The sequence below is a fragment of the Rhinopithecus roxellana genome, chromosome 5 (genome assembly GCF_007565055.1).
Source record: "Rhinopithecus roxellana isolate Shanxi Qingling chromosome 5, ASM756505v1, whole genome shotgun sequence".
Classification (NCBI taxonomy): Eukaryota; Metazoa; Chordata; class Mammalia; order Primates; family Cercopithecidae; genus Rhinopithecus; species Rhinopithecus roxellana.
The window spans coordinates 42,435,143-42,452,190 of record NC_044553.1 but is presented as its reverse complement, the minus strand read 5'-3'; the positions used below and the strand labels follow the sequence as shown (position 1 = coordinate 42,452,190).

The window sequence follows — 17,048 nt, the reverse complement described above, 5'->3', positions numbered from 1 at the left end:
ATTGTTTGTACTATGTGTCAGGTTCTGATCTAAGTGCTTTAAATATTAACTCATTTAATCCTTACAAGAAGACATTGATGTTATTTGGTATTACAGATGAAGCAGCAGAGGCACAGAGGTTAAACTTTTGTCAGAATCACAGTCGGTAAGATGTAGTACTAGGATTTGAATCCAGGCAGCCTGACTCCAGAGGTTATGACTTTTTTTTTTTTTTTCTTTCTTTTGAGATGGAGTCTCCCTCTGTTGCCCAGGCTAGAGTGCAGTGGCGTGATCTCGGCTCGCTGCAACCTCCGCCTCCTGGGTTAAAGTGATTCTCCTGCCTCAGCCTCCTGAGTAGCTGGGATACAGGCACCTGCCACCATGCCTGGCTAATTTTTGTATTTTTAGTAGAGATGGGGTTTCTGGTCTTGAACTCCTGACCTCAGGTGATCCACCCGCCTCAGCCTCCCAAAGTGCTGGGATTACAGGCGTGAGCCACCATGCCCAGCCTGAGGTTATAACTCTTAACCATTGATTCATGCTGTCGATAACTTCCATGCATAGGTTTTATAGTTTTTAAAGTACTTTCAACTATGTTTTCTCATTTATTCCTCAAAAATGATGGTGAGGTAATTTTTAGGAGCCGTGGAGGAAAATTAAGGAATCAAATGAGGCTGGAGACCCTGGAGTTGGAAAGATATTTATAACTGATTTTGAGAGAATTTTTAAAATGAAGTATACATTATTGTGATTTAGTATTTTAAAAAAGTTTACTGTTCAACTACTTTTTAAAATATTTCCAATTTATTCTGTTGGGGGAGATCCGAGTTTTTCAACTGCTTTTTCATGTAATGTATTTCTGAAAGGTGATAGAATGGTCAAGCCCTCTCCTTAAGTATAAGAAATGTTCTGTGGACATTAACTGATTTTTAATGGATATAATTGAGAAAGATCATAATGAAGAAAATGTAACTATTTATATTTTGAAAAATCTCATTCTAAAATTCTATTCTTGTAGCAATGGCATCACAAACTATCCCCAGGATTTTAGCTCAATAATATTATAGATTCTTGAAAATAAACACTTATTGACTCCAGTCACAAATGATTGCCTCTTCAAGTTATTAATCAAATATTACATGTGACTAGTGGGGGACAGAGATGCATTATCTTCATTTCGTGGGCAAGGTGATAGATGAAGATGGAGGAAAAAAGATTGACAGTAAGTAAGAGGCAAGCAGGAAATTTAAAAACTGCTAAGACCATGTCATTTTTCCCAACAAACTTTTTTCTGATTAAGATATTTTAGAGTCAGCAAATAAAAGGATGATAGAAGATGAGCGTGGTAGACTTAGTGGAGCAACTCTGCCTTGCAGAACTCACAGGTGGGTGGATAAACACTCAAATGAGGTGATAGTTTCTCAACCAGTTTTTAATAGCTGTCCTAAAACAGAGAATTGCAGAGATTCAGTTGCAAGGCCTTTTCACCTCCTGGAGGAAGTTACCAAATAATAAGACAGCATTACTGAGGCATCATAATGGAAAAATAGCCTAATGTCCCTGCACATATATCCTCTAAATCAGTGGTCCCCAACCTTTTTGGCACCGGGAACCAGTTTCGTGGAAGATAATCTTTCCATGGACCAGTGGAGGTGAGGGTGGTTTTGGAATGATTCAAACATAGTACATTTATTGTGCACTTTGTTTCTATTATTATTACATTACAATATATAATGAAATAATTATATGGCTCACCATAATGTAGAATCAGTGGGAGCTCTGAGCTTGTTTTCCTGCAACTGGACAGTCCCATCTGGGGGTGATAGGAGACAGTGACAGATCATCAGGCATTAGATTCTCATAGGAGAGTACAACCTAGATCCTTCACATGTGCAGTTCACAATATGGCTTGTGCTCCTATGAGAATCTAATGACGCTGCTAATCTGACAGGAGACAGAGCTCAGGTGGTAATGCGAGTGATGGCGAGCAGCTGTAAATACAGATGAAACTTCACTTGCTTGCTGGCCCCCTGCTTACCTCCTGCTGTGTGGCCTGGTTCCTAACAGGCCATGGATTGGTACCAGTCTATGGCCTGGGGATTGGGAACCCCTGATCGAAATATGCTTCTTAGTAACGTCAGAAGTGAAAGAGTTCTGAAAAGATCTGTAAAAGCATTAAGAAGTTAAAAAAGAAAACTTTACCAAGCTCTCATATAGAAGCTGTTACTGGCCAAGAAAGAATAAAAGAGTAAAGTAAATTGTAATCAGAGTCACTGATGTAGTTGTTTACATGCTATGAGAATACAGAAAAACAAAAACATTCTTTAAGAAAAGTAATCGTGGAGGACTTTAAAGTTCTAATTTTACTGAATTCAACTGCAGGACTCCCTGAGATGATAAAATAACTGCTTTGTTGTTTTGATATCCAAGAGCATTTTGGTTAGATTCCTCACAAATGGTCACAATGAAGTCAACAGTTGAAGGAAATACAATGATATCATGACTTTCATGGCTTTATTGAAAAGCAAGATGAATTTGTCAGGCGATTAATCCTGTTGCAAAGACCATCTCAAATGTATAAAGGATGACTTCGACAAGAAGACTGATTTCTCAAGATTATGTGAAAAACAGCCATACAGTTTTGAAGCAATGCTTTGTGAGTTATTTAAAAATTACACCTGTACCACAGGTCTCTGGATAACAAAACAAATGTATACTTAAGATTTGATGGGCCGGGCGTGGTGGCTCACGCCTGTAATCCCAGCACTTTGGGAGGCTGAGGCAGGTAGATCACGAGGTCAGCAGATCAAGACCATCCTGGATAACATGGTGAAACCCCGTCTCTACTAAAATTACAAAAAATTAGCCGGGCATGGTGGCGGGCGCCTGTAGTCCCAGCTACTCGGGAGGCAGAGGCAGGAGAATGGCGTGAACCCGAGAGGTGGAGCTTGCAGTGAGCCAAGATGATGCCACTGTACTCCAGCCTGGGCAACAGAGTGAGACTCTGTCTCAAAAAAAAAAAAAAAAAAAAAAAAAAAAAAAAAAAAAAAAAAAGATTTGATGCTCTTGGGGATCTTGATGCTGTAAAATTCAGAATGTCTTCAAGTGTATGGTCCAGAAATATAGTCTGGAGTTGGTAAGTGGCAAAGCCTTTGATAAACATGGCCAGTGACCTCTGATTACTCCCCAAAGCCAGCGTTTTTTTCTTGTGTGGTGCATACAATTTATTTATTTTGAAAACCCTCATACTAGTTTGGAATCAGTAGAACCTATGGTTAAGATGGCTGCATTGGAATTAGCTGTGGACCCATATCCTAACTCCACTACTTTGTAGCATTGTGAATTGGGCAAGTTCCTTTCATCTTTCTCAGCCTTAATCATTTGTGAAATGGGAATATTGTGTTCCTGAATACAGTAGTCATTATATTTAGTGAATCATGCATGTAAGACACGTAGTACTGGGTAGCTCAAGAAATAATTTTTGTTATTATTTTCTTCCATTTTAAATGACTCATATGTATCAGCTTGTTTCAATTCAGGCAAACCAGAACACTCTGAAGAGAATATACAAGAAATCCCTGAAGCAGAAAAGGGGGAAAAGCTAAGAAAAAAAAAAAAAGAAATAGTTATAGTCCAGAAAACTCATTTAATAAAATAGCATGTTGCAAAATTTGAATCCACCCAATTTTTTTTTTCTTCTAGTTAGTAGTTTTGGAAATCAGCAATCTATGAACTAAACACTGAGAAGACATTTCCTGTTTTGTTTTACAAGATGTAGTATAGTATATGAGGAGCTGTGTAGGAAAACAGGAAGAGCCTGCTTGCTTCTCTGTCATTTATTAACTGAATGACATTGATCAGACCGCTTAACTTTTCTGGGCCTTCCTTGCCACAGGCCTGCTTTCAGAATATTTTTCTAACCTAAAGATTACACTAAAAAAAACAGAACTGATCAACGAATTTAGTAAAGTTGTAGGATACAAAATCAGCATACAAAAATCATTAGCATTTATATACACCAACAGGGAACAATCTGAAAAAGAAACCAAGAAAACAATCTCATTTACAATAGCTACAAAGAATGTGAAATACCTAGAAATCAATTTAACCAAAGAAGTGAAGCATCTATACAAGGAAAACTATAAAATACAGATGAGAGAAATGGAAGAGGACACCAAAAATGGAAAAATACTCCATGCTTATGGACTGGAATAATTAACATTGTTAAAATAACACTTCCCAAAGCAATTTACTGACTCAATGCAATCCCTATCAAAATACCAATAATATCTTCACAAATACCAAAAAAATCCTAAAATTTATATGGAATTACAAAAGACCCTCAATAACCGAAACAATCCTGAGGAAAAAAGCACAAAGCTGGAGACATCATACTACTTGACTTCAAAGTTTACAACAAAGCTATAGTAACCAAATCAGGTACTAGCATAAAACAGACACATAGACCAATGGAACAGAACAGAGAACCTGGATATAAATCCACACATTTACAGACAACTCATCTCGGACAAAAGTGCCAAGAACAATGGGGAAGGACATTCTCTTCAATAAATGATGCTGGGAAAACTAGATATCCACATGCAGAACAATGTAACTAGACCCCTATCTCTCACCATATATAAAATCAACTCAAAATGAATTAAAAACTTAAATATTGGACTTGAAACTATGAAACTACTGGAAGAAAACATTTGGGAAACACTCCAGGTCATTGGTCTGGACAAAAACTTTTTGTGTAAGACCACAAAACACAGGTAACCAACACAAGACTAGATAGATGGGATTTATATCAAGCTAAAAAGCTTCTGCACAGCGAAGGAAACAACAAAATGAAGATACAGCTCACAGAATGGGAGAAAATATTTGCAAACTACCCATCTGATGAGGGATTTATAACCAGAATATAAAAGGAGCTCAAATAACTCAATAGCAAAAACCAATAATCTGTTTTAAAAATAGGCAAAAGATCTGAATAGACATTTCTCAAAAGAAGATCTGCAAATGGCAATCAGGTGTATGAAAAAATGCTCGACATCACTACTCAGAGAAAGGCAAATCAAAACTACAATGAGATAACATCTCATCCAGTTAATATGACTTTTATCCAAAATGTAGGCAGTAATCCCCGCCCATGAGATAACATCTCATCCAGTTAATATGACTTTTATCCAAAATATAGGCAGTAATCCCCGCCCCCCCGCCAAAAAAAAAAACCCCAAATACAGGCAATAGTGGATGCTGGTGAGGATGCAGAGAAGGGTGAACCCTTGTACATCGTTGGTGGGAAAGTAAATTAGTATAAGCACTATGGAGAACAGTATGGATTTTTTTTTTAAAAAAAAACTAAAAGTAGAACTACCATATGATCCAGCAATTCCACTAATACATATGTGTATGTGTATATATATGTATATATGTGTATGTATATATACATGTGTATGTATATATGTATATATGTGTATATATATTAGTGGAAGTTTTCTTATAAGTTTTATGTAAGCTCTATTTACTTTTGGAGATATAAATATATCTCCAAAAGATATATATAGATATATATCAGATATATCAAAAAGATGTTTGCTATCTGTACTCCCATGTTTATTGCAGCACTATCCACAATAGCTAAGATACGCATTCAATCTAAGTACCCATCAATGGATGAATGGATAAATAAAATATGGTTTATAGATATAATGGAATATTATTCCACCATAAAAAGAATGAAATCCTGTCATTTGCAGCAGCTTAGATGGAACTGTAGATCATTATGTTAAGTGAAATCGCCAAACACAGAAAGACAAATGTTGCATGTTCTTACTCATATGTGGGAGCTACGAAGGTGGATCGCATGAAGATAGAGAGTAGATTGTGAATACCAGAGGCCAGGAAGGGTAGGAGGGAGTGGAGGATGAAGAGAAGTTGATTAATAGGTACAAATATATGGTTTGATAGAAGAAATAAGATGTACTGTTAGATGGACTAGTCGGGTGACTATAGTTTACAATAATCTATTGTACATCTTGAAATAGCTAGGAGAGAAAAATTTAAATCGTTCTATGTGAAAAGACAAATATTTGAGATTATGGCTACCCCAAGTATACTAATCTTTACAAATTATATCAATGTATTAAATAATCATATTGACTCTGAAACGATATTATGCATAAATAAAAAATAAAGTTTTCTTAGAGATACAATTGAAGCTCCTTATAAAATTCCTTGCTGATTCCATTCTCCTCCCTACCTCCTCAGAGGGAACCACACTATATTTACTTCCTATAGCAGATGTTGTTGGTTGCCTAGACAATATTCATGCCTTTCTTTATAGAATCCCAATTTCCTTTAGCTATCTAGTCTGCTTCTAGAGGACATCCTACTTAAGAGAGGCAGGTGCCAGCCCCCAGTCCAGGCAGACTGGTTTAAGCCAGTGATGGGGGTGTACCATTCCTCTCGCCAGAGTTTGGTTTAGGCATTGGCATGTGATACAGTTTTGACCAATGAGACATGAGGGAAAGTCTGCCAGGGACTTCTGGGAAAGATTTCCTCTTTCCTGAGGGAGGCACACAGAGGAAGAGAGTCCTGTCCTTTTTTTCTTGGAACTTTGGTGTGTTGAGATGTGATGCCTGGAATGTTTTAACTTCTGGGGCCATGAAGGGAGACTGTGGACAAAGGTGACATGTGGAGGATGGCAGAACAGAAGGATGAGATGAATCTAGGTTCTTTGTTTCTACTGTTCAGCAACCAAATTAACACTGGAAACTCTAGGTCTGTGTTCATTATGCATGACAATAAATTCCTACTTGTGATTCATGCCAATTTGAGCCACAATTTTCTGTTACGTTTAGCTAAAAGCTGTCAAAATTATATATTTCTAGTCCAAGAAGTTATACTTTTACTACATAGATGTTTTTATAATGATGTGTAATTATTTTGTGTTCTTTACACAAATGATCTTGTATCATACAAGTTGTTTTTTTAATTCAACATTTAATTTTTGCCAAGTTGATACAGTTTAAGCATTGTATAACTCATTGTACAAAAATATCACTATTCATGCACTTATTGATGGACATTTAGGTTAATTTTTTCCCTATTACAAATAGTTCTGCAATATCTATTCCATTAGACGATGCCATGTGTACATATATGAGAGCTTTTCTAGGGCTGCGCTATCCAGTATGATAGCCACTAGTCACATGTAGCTATTTAAGTTAAAATTAAAAGTTCAGGTTTTTTGGCCAGGTGTGGTAGCTCACGCCTGTTATTTCAGAACTTCGGGAGGGGAGGCAGACAGATCACTTCAGGTCAGGAGTTTGAGACCAGCCTGGCCAACATGGTAAAATTAGCTGGGAGTGGTGGTATGTGCCTGTAGTCACAGCTACTTGGGAGGCTGAGGCACGAGAATCACTTGAACCTGGGAGGCAGAGGTTGCAGTGAGCTGAGACTGCACCACCGCACTCCAGCCTGGGTGACAGAATGAGACCCTGTCTCAAAAAAAAAAAAAAAAAAAAAAAAAAAAAGTCACATTTTTGGTTGCATTAGCCACATTTCAAGTATTCAATAGCTACATGTGGCTAGTAGTTATTGTACTGGATGACACAGATACGGAAAGTTCCTGTCATTGTGGGAAGTTGTGTTGGATAGTGCTGCTCCAGGACAGGGTTTCTCAATATTTTTCATAGCATGACACCTGCAGAAAATGATAATATTTGTGCAGCTCACTGGGATAAATAGATAAGGCTGCTCAAGGTTGGAGGAGACTGGTTCAGGAACTCTGGCTGCCCTAAGACCTTCTCAGTTGCCCTAAGGACTGAGGGACTGCTGATGTCTCAGGTATCCCTGTAACTCACTTCCTGCCCATCAGCATGCCTTGGCTTTGCTTTAGGTGTATACCCAGAAGGGCTGTTGCTGGGTCATAGTGCATGCATGTTTCAGTTTTACCAGATTATTACCATCTTATTTTCCAAAGTAGTTACAACAATTTATATTTACATCAGCAGTAAATGCATGTTCCTGTTTCTTCTGCTTGGCAATACTTGATATTGGGAAATTTTTATATTTTTGCCAATCTGATGGGTGTGAGTTAATATACCATTATTTTAATGTGCATTTCCCTTATTTTGGGTAAGGTTGAACATTTTTTCATAAATGTAATTTCTTAGAATTTCCTGTGCATATCCTTAGTCTATTTTGTATTATCTTGTTTATTACTTTAATTCATTTGAGGAGTTATTTTTTCAGATGCTAACCCATTTGCAAGTTACATGAAATATCATGTATTTTGGCCCGTCGCTCATCTTTTAGCTTTGCTTATGATATATGTTGTGGCACCAAAGTTTTAAATTTTAACATTGTCAAGATTATCAAACTTTTTCTCTGTGGTTTGAGCTTTTGTGGCTATATTAAGAAATCCTTTCTTATCTCAATGTCAAAAAGATAGTCTCTTATTTTTCTTCTAACAGTTTTCAAGTTTTACTTTTCACATAGAGGAATTTAAACAGCTTTCATACCAAGAATCAAGTTTTAAATTCTCACAACTAGGCCGGGTGCAGTGGCTCACACCTGTAGTCCCAGCACTTTGGAGGCTGAGGCAGGTGGGCAGCTTGAGCTCAGGAGTCGAAACCAGCCTGGGCAACATGGTAAAACCCTGTCTCTACAAAAAAATACAATAATTAGCCGGGCATGGTGGTGTGCGCCTGTGGTCCCAGCTACTGGGAAAGCTGAGGTGGGAGGATCGATGCCTGCGAAGTCACCTGGGGGCTGAGATCGTGCCACTGCACTCCAGCCTGGGTGACAGAGACTCTGTCTCAAAACAAACAAAAAATCCTCCAACAACTTAAACGAAAAAAGATTTAATTCTGTCTCTGTCTTCCAGAATCCCCTACTTTATATCATTTTATAAATCTTTTTATAGTAAATCAATATATATTACCAAAATATATATAGCATAAATATGCTCCTTTAAAAAAATGAATTTTTTTTTTTTTTTTTTTTTTTTTTTGAGGCAGTCTAACTCTATTGCCCATGCTGGAGTGCGGTAGCACAATATTGGCTCACTGCAAACTCTGCCTCCCAGGTTCAAGTGATTCTGGAACTTCAGCCTCCCCAGTAGCTGGGATTACAGGTATATGCCACCATTCCTGGCTAATTTTGTATTTCTTGTAGAGATGGGGTTTCCCCATGTTGGCCAGGCTGGTCTTGAACTCCTGACCTTGGGTGATCTGCCCACCTGAGCCACTCAGAGTGCTGGGAGGCGTGAGCCACTGTGCCCAGCCGAAAATTGATATTTTGAAGAGTCTAAAATTTCCAGTTTTGCATATCTACTAGAAATGCAGTGTGAGTATTTTATTGTCTTTTTCACTTTTTAATGTATTCTGGGGTGGTAAAATGTTTGTCACCTTGTATATCTGTATTCTATCGATTCTCTAATTTGATTTATCAAGAGCAAAGGTCACTGTCCTTTCCCTCCACATGTTGTTACCTGAGTTGTCTCTGTCTTCCAGAATCCCCTACTTTGAAACTAGTGCTGCCAATGGGACAAACATAAGCCAAGCAATTGAGATGCTTCTGGACCTGATAATGAAGCGAATGGAACGGTGTGTGGACAAGTCCTGGATTCCTGAAGGAGTGGTGCGATCAAATGGTCATGCCTCTATGGATCAGTTAAGTGAAGAAAAGGAGAAAGGGGCATGTGGCTGTTGAGAAGTCAAGTAAGCGACATAGTAGTTGAGGTGGCCCATGCCTGGGATCTTCTCTCTGATTGATACATGGCACAGCGAGAGATGAATGGGCATTGTGTACAAATTGCTTCTCACCATCCCCATTAGACCTACCAATAAAGCATCTGGTTTTAAAATTAATTTGTTGCAGCTTTGAAATATTTCTTTAAGATTTAGCTTGAGAGTTAGGAGAAATATTTTAGAGCCAAAAGTGCCTTATAAAGCCTTAGCCTATTATAGTAAATCATTCAAGGATTTAGAATTTTGCAGTCACAGGAGAGTGTATTTATTATGTAGAATGAATGAGGGTACTGTCATCTGCCTCAATGTAGGTAGGCCCAGAGTCTTACATTTAAGATCTTACATGCAATCATAAAACCGCCACAGTCTTCAATCCAGATTTAAAGCCTCATGTCATAGGTGACATTCTAAAATCCCATTAAAGCCACTTGAGTGTTAAATAAGAATATACATGCACATCAGCTCAATGTCTTTGAGTATTAATTTTATGTAAGCATTCTATTTAACATGACTATAAGACGAATCATGGACATATCTGTAGACGTTGGATAAACTGGATTGACCAATTGTACATTCACGGTGACTTATTTGTTGGTGGGAAAGGGATTGGGGTGGGGCAGGGTGGCTTAATGTATTATGAACAACCAAAGTGGGACTTCTGGCTCCCTGCTATATTCCCATTGCTCTGAATGGTTGATTGAAGGGTCAGGGAACTAGATTTTATGACTTTAGTTCACTGTGATTGTACATTTATACTTGGCCTATGTGCTGGCCACATCTGAACACAGCTGGTGCTTATGCTGAATTATTTGTGATGAGTAAATATTTAGTTTCTTTTTCTTCATATTTATAATGTTGATCTGGCATCCTCAGGCTGCAGCTTAATTAGCATATAAATTACTCATCTCTGTCTTTACCAGCAGGCTCTGTATTGTTAATATTTGCGACTCGTTTTGCTTTTCCATTGGTGGAATTGAAGTAATTAGTTTTTAATTACATAAGATGCCTGTTTGCTATTTGGTGGAAGACAGAAGTTCATATTGAAGCAGTTACATTTGTACTGTAGTTCAATAAAAGAGAAATGAAGTATTCTGTAGCTATATTTTTCATAGAGCTCATGAGCATTTACTGTACTTGCTGGGTCTTGCCAAGATCATGTATTCTGCTGTATTGCCAAAGTGTCTTCATACCAAATTAAAGGTGGTTTTAATATATGTTTCATGGAAGTTGTGTATAAAATTCAAAGGTATTTCATTTAGATGAAAAGTCTTATTTATTAAAATGATTTGAATAAAGTAGATCAAAACTTCCAGAGATCTTAATGGCTATTTAGGGAGAAATATCACTCACTATAATTTAAATAAAGAATAAAAATAAATGTATTTTGTGGTGGCAAATGTTTGGTAGAACTGTAATTAGAAAAAAACAAGTGTATTTGGGTGATGGTTACACTAGAAGGCCAGACTTTACGACTACACAATATATTCATGTATCTAAACTGTATTTGTACCCCCTAAATTTATTTTTAAAAAAGGAAAACTATAAGTATAATGAAAAACGTTATTTTTTTTCCCACTGTCCTTCCACTGCTCCCATAACAAACTTAGCCATGGTTGGTAAAATTTTGCATATTTCTGTCCTTGAAATGAAGGCTTCTTTTAAATTCCAAAGAAGTCACTGAGGCCTGTGCATTTGAATTGTATATGCTAGTGAGGAAAAGTTTTAGACATTTCAAGAGCAGGGTCGGCCGGGCGCAGTGGCTCACACCTGTAATCCCAGCACTTTGCGAGGCCGAGGCGGGCGGATCACGAGGTCAGGAGATCGAGACCATCCTGGCTAACACAGTGAAACCCCGTCTCTCCTAAAAATAAAATAAATAATAATAATAAAAAATTAACCGGGCGTGGTGGCAGGCGCCTGTAGTCCCAGCTACTCAGGAGGCTGAGGCAGGAGAATGACATGAACCTGGGAGGTGAAGGTTGCAGTGAGTCGAGAGAGCGCCACTGCACTCCAGCCTGGGAGACAGAGTGAGACTCTGTCTCAAAAAAAAAAAAAAAAAAAAGAAAAAAGAAAAAGAGCAGGGTTATAATCACACAGCAGTGCCTTCTATAGTTGCCATAACACTTCAGTGGAGTACAACATAATTTTACAGCTACATATCAGGGCATATTTTATATGGTGTATTTGTGTTAGAATAACACATTAAATGTCTTTAAACATAAGAATGTTTGCATGTTTCAGTTTTCAAGAACCAACCGAGTAATTAGCTATAGATTCCACTGGTCTTAAACATACAATTAAGTGTATACATGATATAGTGCACACACAAGAGCCACCTTTAATTATTGAAATAACCTGTATTCTTTTTGGAAATCATTTTAGTTTGGTATTGAAGTACTATATTTTTTGTGCATCAATGTATTTTTCTATTTACAAGCCTATGTAAAAGTGAAGTGTATCTTCAGTGAACCATGTGCCAATTAAGCTATAATAAAGTGGTCTAGTCTGTCAAATTAGTGTGTGAACGTAACTTTATTTCTTATCACAAAGTTTCATACCAGAGGTTGTAATGCCAAAGGAAATGAAATTCAGGGATACATGTTCCATTAGGTGCTCACTGAGGGGCCAGCCAAGGCAACATATTCTGGAAAAGTAATTAAAAATGTTATCAGGCTGGGCGTGGTGGATCATACCTGTAATCCGAGCACTTTGGGAGGCTGAAGCGGGCAGATCACCTTAGGTCGGGAGTTCGAGACCAGCCTGACCAACATGGAGAAATCCCATCTCTACTAAAAATACAAAATTAGCTGGGCATGGTGGCGCATGACTGTAATCCTAGCTACTTGGGAGGCTGAGGCAGGAGAATCGCTTGAACCCAGGAGGCAGAGGTTGTGGTGAGCTGAGATCTTGCCACTGCATTCCAGCCTGGGTGACGAAGCAAGACTTCGTCCCCCCCGCCAAAAAAAGAAATCTGAGAAATAAATTCTGATCTTTTGAAGTTGATTTCAAGATGACTAACAATCTATTTAAGACATGTTTCACTTAGTATTTTTATAAATTGGAAATCTCTATGGTGGTATTTTCAGGTCTTCTGTTATTGGTAATATAGGTGTTTATATAACTAATAAGCTCTTCCATTATAAAATACTTAGATAATGCTGGATAAAGTATGAACATATTTTTTAAAATGTACCTTGATTTCTCAAAAAAAAAAATATGGGTAATACCCTAAGACCACCTTCTTCCCCTTGAAAACAGACAACAGAGGGGACTTAACAACTTGATGCTGAATGTGGTTTGCTTTTGGTTTGGTTTTGCCAGTATCAGTAATCAGGATGCTTTGTTATAATGGCTACAAAGAATTAACAAAGAAAACCGTGGGCCTGTTGAGAATAGGGTGCTGAAACTGCAGCCCTCTGTCCCCAAACACACAGAAATCCAGGTCCTAGTCTATGTTTTATTTTTCTTCTTCTTTTTGAGATAGAGTCTTGCTCTGTCACCCAGGCTGGAGTGCAGTGGTATGATCTCGGCACACTGCAACCTCCGCCTCCCGGGTTCAAGCAATTCTCTGCCTCAGCCTCCCGAGTAGCTGGGATTACCGGCACCCACCACCATACCCGGCTAATTTTGTATTTTTAATAGAGATGGGGTTTCACCATCTTGTCCAGGCTGCTCTTGAACTCCTGAGCTTCGGCCTCCCAAAGTACTGGGATTACAGGCATGAGCCACCACGCCTGGCCGACCTGGTCTATGTCTTTAATCTCTTGTGAAAATTTACAATCACAAGTCTGCTTGAACACAGGTTGAAGGTTAAAGTGTATAACACCTAATTTTTCTGGGTATGTTAAATCAAGAAATTAACAAAAATTAACATTTTAAAGAAGTGATTTGTTCTGGATTACTTGGTGGAAGCACAGCAAAAATGTTTGCAGATGGAACATTTCTGCACGGGCTAAAATACACCCTACTATGGATGAGATTACAATGAAAAATTACAATCTATTTCTTCTTCAACCTTACCTCCAATCATCAGCAAAGGCCAGCAGACCAAACAGCCAGCAGGATTTGGCATTTAAGAACCTCATATAATATTCTTATCAGAAGGAGACCATAAAGTCAAAGTGTTTAAGATAATCACAAACATGAAAGGAACTAAAAAATCCAGAAAAGAAGACAATATTAAAGATACCAGACTGATTTGAATTAAAAAAAAAAACAAACTTCCAACAATGAAAAATATAGCCATTGATATTCAAAACTTAATGGTAGAAGTTAAATGACAGGTTGGACAGAGTTGAAGAGAAAATTCTAGAAGGCTGGTCAGAGGAAATTACCCACAATTCAGCAAACAGAGATAAGGAGAAAGTCCTGGAGGGATTAAAAGACATAGAGGGAAGAAAAAATGCTCCAACTTATATCTGGTTGGAATTCTAGAAGGAGAAATTAGAGAAACTGAAGGAAGAGGCACTATATGAAAAGATACTGAGAATTTTCCGGTAATGATAAAAGACACATACCCTTAGATCTAGGAATCCTAAGAAGGAAAAATGAGAAGGAATCATATTTCCAAGATTTCAGTTCAATCTCGTATTCCATTAAAATAGGTGGAAAGAAGAGAACATTTCTAAGGCTGGCTACACAACCATTCAATCTAAAGTATGTTCATAGACTGAAGGGAACAAAGTCTCAGATGAAGCCTTAAGGTATGGAATTAAGAACACAGATAAAGGATGTGGCCTCTGACATAAAAGGTAAGAGGGTAGACCTGGGTGTTCATGTATATGGGAAGGGTATAACATTTCTTGGTGAAGTAGCAGGAACGAACATAGTTGGGAAGGAATTGTGTAAAGGTTGCAAAGACTGGTGAGCCCCTTCCGTAATTGTTGAGGACAGGAGAGAAGAATAAAGAAAAGTAAAATAATTTTCAGTCTCTTGGTTGACAATAAAGTATTGGGCAGATGCTTATTACTAAAATTTCTGGTATGTGCCTTTGTTATTTAACATTACTCTGGAATTACTGGTTGAATGACTAGACAAGAAAAAGTATCCAATAAAAGGAAAAATGTGTGTATTTGAAGATTATAACTATACAAACTGATTCTAGAGTTAAAATGAAAAGATAAATGTTGAAGAATAGCCAGATAAATAATGAATAAGGAGGACAAGGAAGGGTGATATGGTTTGGCTGTGTCCTCACCCAAATCTCATCTTGAATTATAGCTCCCATAATTCCTATGTATTGTGGGAGGGACCTGGTGGGAGAGAATTGAATCATGGGGCCAGTTTCCCCTACACTGTTCTCGCGATAGTGCGTAAGTCTCATGAGATCTGATTATTTTAAAGGGGTTTCTCCTTTCATTTGGTTTTCATTCTCTTTGCCTGCTGCCATCCACGTAAGATGTGACCTGCTCCTCCTTGCCTTCCACTGTGATTGTGAGGCGTCCCCAGCCATGTGGAACTGTGAGTCCATTAAACCTCTTTTCTGTATACATTGCCCAGTCTAGGGTATGTCTTTGTCAGCAGCATGAAAACTAATAGAAAGGGAGAGGAGGTAAACCCAGTTATTTAAAAAATTATAATCATTTAAATATTTGGGCACTGGCACGTTAACAAGTAAAACGATGGAACAGAGTGCAGAAATGGAGCCATAGATGTGACATTTTGAGTGAGTGGGGGAAAGGATGCTTTATCAACATATAGCACTGAAGGAAAGACACTGGAGTCCTATGGCATTTATACTTTAATTCCAGACAAGCTGAAAATTCAAATGCAAAAAAATGAAACTACAAAACGTAAGAGAAAACATTTTGAAAAACAATTTTGGAGAAGTGCAGTTTAAAGGAAAGTACCAAATCCAAAATCATAAAAAATTGGATAAATCTGAATGTACAAACAACATATTTCTGCATGAAAAAAGGCCATGAGCAAAGCTTAAAATATTGATAGGGAAATAATTTCTAAATGCATTTCAGCAAAGGACTAACCTTAACGTGTAAAGCGCTGTTGAAAATCAACAATAGAAAACTGTGTAGGACCTGAACAGGCAATTCACAGAAAAAAGTTGAAAAACATTGTGAAAGATTCTTAACATCATTTGTAATTAAATTCAAGTTGAAATAAGAAGAAGATAAATTTTCATCTCAGGTTGGCAAAGATCACTTTTCATAGGGGTGTAGTGAAACAGACATCTTATTTGTTGATGCTGAGTGTTAATTGGTAAAAACTTTTGGAAGGCAATTTAGTATTCTCTGCCAAATTTTAAAATTAGATATCTATATCCAGCTTCTCTTGATCCAGCAGTTCTACATAAACCCTCTTGAAAAGGGGTGTCAGTAAAGATGCTTATTATACCAAAAGATAAGAATGACCATCGCTTAATGACCAATTAAAATACTTTCGTACAATGGCATATATATATATGAAAACGAATGTTAAATACCCGTTTACAGTAAAATGTGTATCAAATGCCTATTATGTGCCAGGGACTATTCTAGATACTGAGATGTAGTTGCAAGCCAAACGAACTGAAATCCCTGCCCCTCATGGAGCTCACATTCCAATGGAGACAAGGTAACAGCAAGATGCAGAAAAGGGTAAATAGTATATTAACTAGTATTATAAAGAAGAGGACGTAGAGACAGGGAAACACACAAATATACATGTTTGCCTATGCACAGAAAAGCTCTGGCAGGTAACAAAAGGAACTGTTTTGCCCCTGGGGAGAAAGACAGCAGGTCTAGGAAAGGAAGTAGTTTCCGGCGAAAAGTATTTGTTTTTTTTTGTTGTTGTTGTTTTCGAGACGGAGTTTCGCTGCTGTTGCCCAGGCTAGAGTGCAATGGCGCGATTTCGGCTCACCGCAACCTCCGCTTCCAGGATTCAAGCGATTCTCCTGCCTCAGCCTCCCGAGCAGCTGGGATTACAGGCATGCGTCACCACGTCCGGTTAATTTTGTATTTTGAGTAGAGACAGGGTTTCTCCATGTTTGTCAGGCTGGTCTCAAACTATTGACCTCAGGTGATCCGCCCACCTCGGCCTCCCAGAGTGCTGGGATTACAGGCGTAAGCCACCGCGCCCGGCCGAAAATATTTACTACATATGTATATTAATTACAATGGGAAGCGGGAGACGGAGAACACGATTTTATATTTAAAAAAATTGCTGGTAAAGTCCTTGGAGCATCAACGACTCAACCGTTTTCATTATAATGTTCGAAGAAGCAACGCTGGATTGCAGGTTCTTCGCCGCTTACACCCTGCAAGTCACCATGGGACGAGAATCGAGGGCTGGTCTAGGGCAGGCAGTAGACAA

The 17,048-nt window shown here is 38.0% G+C and overlaps 1 protein-coding gene across 4 annotated transcripts in view; it reads left to right on the top strand.

Moving 5' to 3' along the window:
* Positions 1-12,253, top strand: part of RAB27A (RAB27A, member RAS oncogene family) — a 94,818-nt gene extending 82,565 nt beyond the window's left edge. For all 4 annotated transcript variants that reach the window (XM_010372572.2, XM_030930550.1, XM_030930549.1 and 1 more), the window contains one exon: positions 9,504-12,253. In XM_010372572.2, the coding sequence (XP_010370874.1) occupies positions 9,504-9,702 (199 nt within the window). In that variant the 3' untranslated portion in view covers positions 9,703-12,253. The remainder of the gene's footprint in view (positions 1-9,503) is intronic.
* The last annotated feature ends 4,795 nt before the right edge of the window (positions 12,254-17,048 follow it).